The sequence below is a fragment of the Mytilus edulis genome, chromosome 10 (assembly GCF_963676685.1).
Source record: "Mytilus edulis chromosome 10, xbMytEdul2.2, whole genome shotgun sequence".
Lineage (NCBI taxonomy): Eukaryota > Metazoa > Mollusca > Bivalvia > Mytilida > Mytilidae > Mytilus > Mytilus edulis.
Genome location: NC_092353.1, coordinates 20456894 through 20465160, shown reverse-complemented (window position 1 = coordinate 20465160; position 8267 = coordinate 20456894). Strand labels below are relative to the sequence as shown.

Here is an 8267-nt window from a genome sequence, read left to right as displayed (position 1 = left end):
TTCAGATAAGATTTTTGTTGAGTGGATACATGAAACATGAAAAAACATTTAAAGCTTTGGTTAGAACATTGTCAATGCTTTCCCTTTTATAATAATTGCTCTTTTGAAATATTCTACGTTGCACATTGTCCGTTTTAAATCCAATTTTCCTCTTACCGGTATTTGATTTTATCTTTTAGTGTGTTTCAAACCAGACCGTTCTGATGAGGACCAGAGGCAGAGGAAGGGGCCGCATAGTTAGTGTGGCGCCTGAGACTGAAACAACTAATACACAAGAAACAAATGAGCAAACACAAAATAGTGATACTGAACAGCCAGCTAATACCAATAAAGAGAAGCGCAAAAGAAGCAAGCCATTAGAAATACCACAAGAAAAGCAGGATGAGTTGGCAGATTGGTATAGAGAAAACGAACCTCTATACAACAAAGGTACATGTATTTATTTGCTATAATTTAAAATATTAATACGGAGAAGAAATGTCAAAAGATGTTAACCCCACCAGTAGACATAGATAAACTTACAGCATGGTCTTTATATTTAAAAATCAATGTGACCGATTTTTTTCTTCTCTTTCAGCTCATTATCAGTACAAAGATACTGCTCTCAAAAATACACGATGGCAAGCAAAAGCTAATGAGCTAGGGGTAGAGGATTGGAAGACTCTCAGGACATGGGTTGAGTCAATGAGATCTCAGCTCGGAAGACTGACACGAGAAGGCAATAAATCTGGTTCAGGCAGAAAAGATGATACTCAAAGAGACAAATGGATCAAAGAAAAATTTGGCTTCTTGGGTCCACATATTGCCAGAATAGAAACCAGAGGAGGAATAAACGTGTGCAATACAGTTTTCTATTACTTAATATTTCAGTTCACTTTTTTTACCTTTTATTGTTATTTCCTTTGTTGAATTCCCGTACCTTTTTTCTTTTTCTAAATGATACTTAATGTTCTGATTCTACGAAATTCATTTTACAGCTGTTTCATTTCAAATGTTTGACTTTATCTCGATATATCTTGTACGAATACATAAATAATGTTCCGATTATGTCTGAATATTTCAGCTGAAAGGGAAACTCAAGGCAAATACGGAACAGATGCTTGCGTCGATTCTCCCAGTGAACATGAGGACGAAGGGGAAAGTAAAGAAGACGATGAAAGAAGGTCAGTAACCATTTACTTCTTTGTATAATTAGTTAAATTGAACCTATATCTTCACATCAGGACTTATTATAATGTTTTGGTCCGTCCGTCCGTCCATCACACTTACATTTGTAAATACTTTTCAGTTAAAAGTAATTGTATCGGATTGATTGTGCTTCCGGCATTTCTTGTTTTCTTGTTATGAGATAGGGTGTCAAGCCAGTCAAGGTCGTTCAAAACCCACCGTAGTAGTAGAGATAGGGTGTCTTCTTGTATTGTTTAGAACAAAAAATACAACTTTCATCGGTTTTTTTTTCTTTAGATCGCAATGTAATCTTGAGGAGACGTCCAGCACAATAGATATTCCCTCTCCTATAGTTACAACAAAAACAAAAAAGAAATACCAGAAGATGCAATCTCCAGTTGAAAAAGACATCCAGGAAGCAATAAAACAGTCTTCTGAATTACAGAAACAAGTGCAGGCTAAGCTGGCTAGTCACGCGGACATGACACCCGAAAGGCAGAACTGGGGACATTGGATGGTCAGCATTCTTCCAGGTATTGACGACAGATTGTGGGGGAGGTATGCTATGCTTTTGTATGTTAATGTTTTGTTACTTGATGAATGTGTACTATACACGGCCGAATACGCTATATAAAAATCGTGTATCATCGAGCAGAGGGTCTATTCTGATTTTTTAGGAGGAAAAACATAACTCCACGGTGCAGTGCAACAACTTTTTGATGTACTGTAGCAGTTTTAAAATTGAACACCATACAAATCGTTTAAGCCTGGTACCAACATCCTGTGTCCGATGATACGCTATGGTAATGACATTAGTTTTTATACCCCGCCACACGAAGTCGCAAGGCATTGTGTAATACCTTTCGTAAAAAACGTTTGGTTGCGTGTCCGTTCGTCTGCGTATTGCCTGTCTGTCTGCTCTTTCGTCCGCTTGTCCATCTGTCCGTCCGTCATCGACTGTTACCAAGTAGTCATTTAAGAACGAATCCATAATTTTTATTGACACTTTGCTCAATTGTTGAGTACTAAACAGAGAGCTTTTACAAGTTTAATGTTAAGATATATCGAAAACTTCGTTTTTAAGTTAAGCCGTTTTGAAATGAAACTTTGAAGTTATTGAGAGATTTTCATGAAACTTTGCAAAAGTATTATATGTAAAGATTGGTGTTTATCAAACTTCAGTATGATTCGTTTTCAATTATTTTCCTCACACTTTCTCAAAAGAATGAGATGTATCAAAAATAATCCATTATAGCTATAGTTTACATTAATATGATATTGATTCTCACTTTTTAAATGAATTCATATCAAATTTTTGCTTTCAGGTTTAAAAGAGAGAGTATGGATCTATTGGATAGATTTCAAAATGAAAGTAAGGAGCTACGCAGCCGTGATAAACAACGTCTTCAGCAACTGCAGGTATATTATTCACATATTATTTACTAGTACTAGTATTGTGTTAAGACTGAAAGGTCAGAACATGTTTCGAAATACACATTTCTTTAGTTCACCTGCATATTTTGGATGCCTCGTGTTGTAATTACTCTCAGGTAATTGCTGCATTTTGAAATTGTCATGCGTCCGGTCATATATATATATATATTTATATATACTACGTATATTAAAACGATATGGTTACAGAATTGGATCCAGGAATTTAGAAAGGGGCGTATACCATATTTTCTTGGCGAGCGGAGCGAGGCGAAATTGTTTTTTTTTTGGCTAAAATCACGTAAAAAGGGGAGAAAAAGTACAAATAAAGGGGGCGTACGCCCTCTATGACCCCCCCCCCTCTGAATCCGCCACTGCTGTGTATCCTTGACTTAGGAACTGGGATTTATTTATCTTTAAGAAATCGGCATTACCGAACAAGGCAACAGTACCCCGTACAGTTATGTTAATTATCCTTCCTTGAAACCCCGCATAACCCCAGTTCTAGTACCTAATTCCAACGCCGATGATACACAGTTGATCAAACTTGTTTATATGGTCATGTTTTTTGTTGTTGCAGGGATTCACTGGTCAACAATCTGCATTGGATGTTCCCATGGGCAGCTTCTGTAATCAATCAAGTAATGTTGGGTACCTACCTGCATGGCAGCAGCAATATCAGCTACCTGGACAGGACGTCGCCTTTCTGCAAAACCGGTCTAAAACTCAAGCAGACATTGAACCTATAAGAGCACATTCTGCTCCACCTGTTACATGCGCACAAGATATTACAACATCAAGTATTGCCAGTGTAATAATGCAATCGGATTCAATGAACGTTGATTCACCCTCATCGTCACTTTTCTCATTATAAACTTATTCATACCAGGAACCGTACAGGTGTTTTAAAGTTTTATATGAATGACATTAAAAGACGACTCTATTATGTAGACAGTTTGTTTATTTCATGTATTATGACAGTTGTCTGTAAAATTAAAAGTTTTTTTGTTTGAGTGATTATTTTGTTGGTTAATATAAAAAAAGAAGATGTGGTGTAATTGCCAATGAGACAACTCTACACAAGAGACCAAATGACACAGAAATTAACAACTATGGGTCATCGTATGGCCTTCAACATTGAGCAAAGTCCATACCGCATAGTCAGCTATAAGAGGACCCGAAATGACAAATGTAAAACAATTCGAACGAAAAAAAAACTAACGGCCTTATTAATGTACAAATAAATGAACGAAAAACAATATGTAACACAGCAACAAACGACAACCACTGAGTTACAGGCTTATGACTTGGGACAGGCACATGCATACATGATGCGGCGGGGTTAAATATGTTAGCGGGATCCCAAAGTTTTTTTTTTATTTTGATTTGTCTTGTTGTTTTAGTGTTATAATAATGAAATTTTCAATTTATCCTAAGTATGCTGACCCATGCGTGCCATTGTTTTTAAAAGACCAGAAAACTGGTATTAATAGAAGAATTTCTTAAAGTTTAATTACATGTATCATGATAATATTTTTTGATACATTCAAAGTTAAATAAACAAAAGTACAAATCATATACTTATCATTCAAATATACTACGATAAGACAGTTAAAAAACGTTATTGAACCATTCGTTCTTGCCATGGAACTTTTCCTGCAGGTGACGAATAATAGTGTTTAAGATACAGTCTTTGTTGTTTTGCTGCCTGCTAGGATAGTTGCGATCTTTCACATCATCAATGTCCTTCAGGTTTGTTTCGTCTCGCCAAGCTCCAGGTAAAAGATGGTGGTTCTCGTCTTCTCTGTCTAACAAAATGTTCTGATCACCTGGATATCTTATCCTCATTATATTGTGCAGACAAACACAGGCCAGAATAATGGATACGACATTGTTAGGCTCTTGCTTTAAAGTTGAAAGTAAGCATTGAAATCGATTTGCAAGTATCCCAAATGCGTTTTCAACAACTCTTCGTGATCGCGATAGCCTGTAGTTAAAAACTCTCTCTTCAAGGGTCATGTTCCTCCTAGAAAAGGGCTTCATTAGCCAACTTCTGAGGGCGAACGCGTCGTCACCAACGATGAAGTACGGAATGTCTTTGTCATCATTCGGAAGAGGCTCTGCTTTTGGTATGTGCATATTCTCATCAATTATATGATTTTTTAAGTCTGACTGATTCCAAATTTGTGCATCAGAGCAAGCACCTGGTGCGCCAAAGTTAACCCATTTAAATTTATAATTAGCGTCTACTAAGCCCATTAGAACTATAGAATGGAATCCTTTATATTATAGTATTTAGAACCACCACCAGCCGGACATTTGATAGCAACGTGTTTCTCATCTAGTGCACCTAGCACATGATGAAACTGCCACATATCACTAAATTCTTGCGAAATGGCTAGCCATCCAGCTTCTTCCGTAGGTGTGTTGATAACATCTTCAGCATACTCGGAAATAATTGCTTCACAAACTTGTACTACACGATTGGATATCGTGTTGTGCGGCACTCTAAATAAATACATAAGTGAATGATAACTGTCTCCTGTGGCTAGATATCGAAGGGTTATTGCTACTTTAAGACCAACTGGCAATGCCTTTCGGTACCACGTGTCTTTCTTTTGTAGCCTTGGTGTTAATCTATTAACAATTTCCTGAAACATGGTTGGATCAACTCTCAAAAAGTTTTTGAAAGAAACGGTGTCTTCACATCTCAATTCATCCAACAGCTGTGCATAAAAACCAAACTGAGATCTTCTACCTATCCAATCCCTTACCCATACCGTGCGCACTCTGTGATCTATTCGTTTATGTCTGTGTCTGTTTAACAACATTCTCAATTTCAAAATATGATTGTGTATCAATAATCCATAATTTTTCATTTCCATCCGTTGTCTGTCCATCTTGCTGTAAGACTGACAAACTATTTTAGCAAATGGCGAGAAATATAGATACACGTGGTTTGATTATGCGTAGAAGAAGGTAATCATGCGTAGTAATACGCATCGATACGTAATAATGCCTAGAATAACGTGATGAAACCTATTAATGCGTACCATGAAGCGTAATATACCGTACAAAAACCTAATGCAACGTGGCAGATACGTACTTAAACGTAATAACACCTAGTGATTATAATCAAATACGTTTTAGAACGTATCAGGTACGTTTCTAATACGCATTTCTACGTTCCTTCTACGTTTTACTGCGCTTTTCTACGTTAGTACTACGTTTTCATTTTTAGTCACGTTTGTATTGTGCAGACCAATACAAACGGCACCGATCACGTATCAATCTACGCATAACTACGTATATAGCCGTTTTAACTACGGATCGATACGATTCACTACGGATTTTGCCGTTTCGCTACGTTTTGAAAACGTAGCAAAACGGGATAGCCGAAACGTGACAGTGTGACTGGGGCTTAATGGACAGACATTTACATGTGAAATATTAAAAAATGAATGATCTTCAAAATATAAACACTAACATGTCAAGAGAGGCAACTCAATTCTTTTTTTATATGAATTGTATAAGTTATAAACAGAAAAGATCTTCTTAATCTCAGACACCAATAGCTGCGGATATGAACAAAAAGAAATCCGTTTTCCACTATGTTCACAGGGTCTGGGTAGGGCAGGGTTGGTAACATACTAAAATAATTGTTTAGAGATGTGTGGCTGGGTAAAAATCACCCCCTTCTTGAAGTGTTGCAAAAGATGCAAAGACTATTTACAAATCTAACTCACAACTTGTGTTGACAGAGGGGACAAACAGTACTTGAAGGTCGTTGTCTAGGTGTGGTGGTTTCAAATCGAAGATAATATTATTGTGAAGAGTAAAATTATAAAGGTTCTTCTATTCAGTAATTGTGAGCATCAAAGAATCTCACAGGGATGAAGCATTCACTAAAAAAAAGATAATTTTGCCTTAAATTCTATCTTTATCTATAAGTTATAAGCTTAACTACATTTATAAGAGAACTTTAGGTTACATGCCAAGAAAATAATACAGACAACTTTAAATAATCTATTTAGAAAAGACAAATTGTTCTGCATTCCTGATCTGATATTACAAAGTTGTGATACACATTACTGGGTTAGTATGTATAGAAAAAAGTAAAATTATAAAAATACTGAAATCCGAGGGAAATTCAAAGCGGAAAGTCCCTAATCAAATGGCAAAATCAAAAGCTCAAACACATCAAACGAATGGACAACTTCCTAACTTTGTTCAGGCATTTTCTTAGGTAGAAAATGTGGGATTAAACCTTGTTTTATAGCTTGCTAAATGTCTCACTTAACGCACGTAGACTTTTTGTTTCGTTAGCCATTCACATTGACAAATATCATTAAAAAATAATAATTCATTTATACATTTCTAGGCTATCACATGAACAATCTGTGAAATCTTAACAAGCCATAGGACGTGTATTGATTGATCTAAATGAGATATTAAGATTTAAATATCTAACTGACGTCATTCAAAGTTTAAACTGATGATACTTATGATTATTAATCATTCATATTTCAAATACTATTACTAAATAGAATACTACATTGTAACCCCTTAAGGATATACTTTGAATAAATAAACACATGATTACGGTGACATTATCGATCAAGATAACAGATTGATCGGTTGATGATAACAGAGTGTTTTTCATACGATCGGGGTTTGTGAACGACAATCTGATTTTATTTGCTTCTTTTGGGTTTCTTTTAAAGGAGGAGGGATTTAGGATCTGAATAAAAAATATTTTGACCTGATAGATATTTTGCCCCCCAAAAAAACGAGATGACTGAATAATTTGCATCTAATATATAGGATAACATTGGGTTTTTTTTTCATCGCAAACCTGTGCAATTTGCTTATTTACTAAATATTTCGTTTAGTTTAAGTTCTTTTACAAAATCTGTCAACATTCTTGTACAACTGACCTGTGAGGAAAATACGGATGTGTCATTACTTGAATTTTGGTGTCCTGCTTAGTGCCACGTAAGTTCTACTATTTGCAATAGACAAACAAGGAATAGGTCCGTTGATTTCTTGAAAATTATGCTCAAAGCCCTAACATGACGTCAAACTGCATGACCCAACCCCAAAAATACCAAATATCGTATCAATATAAACATCTTTACAATTACATAAATCTTTAAAAATTCTGTTTAGATAGAAAATATAATGTAGATTGATATAACAACACCTTAAGTTGCTGGTTTTGGTTTCAGATTTATCTTAATGTTTTAAGTGTATTTGATATTTGTTTGTTATAATATAACCCATGAAACTCATTTTGTATCTAGAAAGTGCCTATACTAAACCATAACTCTACATATCATGATAATAATGAGTGCATAAATAGATAACTCTGTAATGGAATCAATATTTTTTGGCATTTAAGTAGGTAGCGGTAAAATGTATTTTTTTACTGGTCCACTTGGAAACGGGATTTTCTATAAAGATTACAATGGAACATCAAACACGTTCATATCTATATCATTATAACCAATATTTTGCATTTACAGTGTGTGTGATGTCGAAATATCCGTGGTATTAATAAATGCCACAAAGTATGTATACGTCCACTACAAAACGATCAACTACATAACAATAGATCTATTTTTTTTATGTAGCTGGCATTCTTCTAATGTAGTTGATAATATCGTTTT

General features: G+C 35.3%; 3 protein-coding genes across 3 annotated transcripts; 2 read left to right on the top strand and 1 right to left on the bottom strand.

The window, feature by feature from the left end:
* Positions 1-203: 203 nt before the first annotated feature.
* LOC139492633 (uncharacterized) lies at positions 204-978 on the top strand. Its single transcript, XM_071280786.1, has 2 exons — positions 204-429; positions 578-978. The coding sequence occupies exons 1-2, from the start codon at positions 204-206 to the stop codon at positions 907-909; spliced, it is 558 nt and encodes a 185-aa protein (XP_071136887.1). The 3' UTR covers positions 910-978.
* A 57-nt stretch (positions 979-1035) lies between these two features.
* On the top strand, positions 1036-3634 carry LOC139492632 (uncharacterized). The gene is made up of 4 exons (XM_071280785.1): positions 1036-1163; positions 1465-1725; positions 2493-2586; positions 3179-3634. The coding sequence occupies exons 1-4, from the start codon at positions 1036-1038 to the stop codon at positions 3470-3472; spliced, it is 777 nt and encodes a 258-aa protein (XP_071136886.1). The 3' UTR covers positions 3473-3634.
* Positions 3635-4862: 1228 nt separating this feature from the next.
* Positions 4863-5498, bottom strand: LOC139492631 (uncharacterized). Its single transcript, XM_071280784.1, has one exon. It carries the CDS (start codon positions 5496-5498, stop codon positions 4863-4865), a length of 636 nt encoding a protein of 211 aa, XP_071136885.1.
* Between the last annotated feature and the right edge of the window lie 2769 nt (positions 5499-8267).

Excerpts from the sequence above, each read along its gene's own strand:
- LOC139492631 (XM_071280784.1), bottom strand. The coding sequence starts at position 5,498 with ATGGACAGACAACGGATGGAAATGAAAAATTATGGATTATTGATACAC.
- LOC139492632 (XM_071280785.1), top strand. The coding sequence starts at position 1,036 with ATGTTCCGATTATGTCTGAATATTTCAGCTGAAAGGGAAACTCAAGGC. Across the intron at positions 1,726-2,492 it reads GACGACAGATTGTGGGGGAG|GTTTAAAAGAGAGAGTATGG; the intron begins GTATGCTATGCT and ends TTTTGCTTTCAG. Across the intron at positions 2,587-3,178 it reads AACGTCTTCAGCAACTGCAG|GGATTCACTGGTCAACAATC; the intron begins GTATATTATTCA and ends TTGTTGTTGCAG.
- LOC139492633 (XM_071280786.1), top strand. The coding sequence starts at position 204 with ATGAGGACCAGAGGCAGAGGAAGGGGCCGCATAGTTAGTGTGGCGCCT. Across the intron at positions 430-577 it reads CGAACCTCTATACAACAAAG|CTCATTATCAGTACAAAGAT; the intron begins GTACATGTATTT and ends CTTCTCTTTCAG.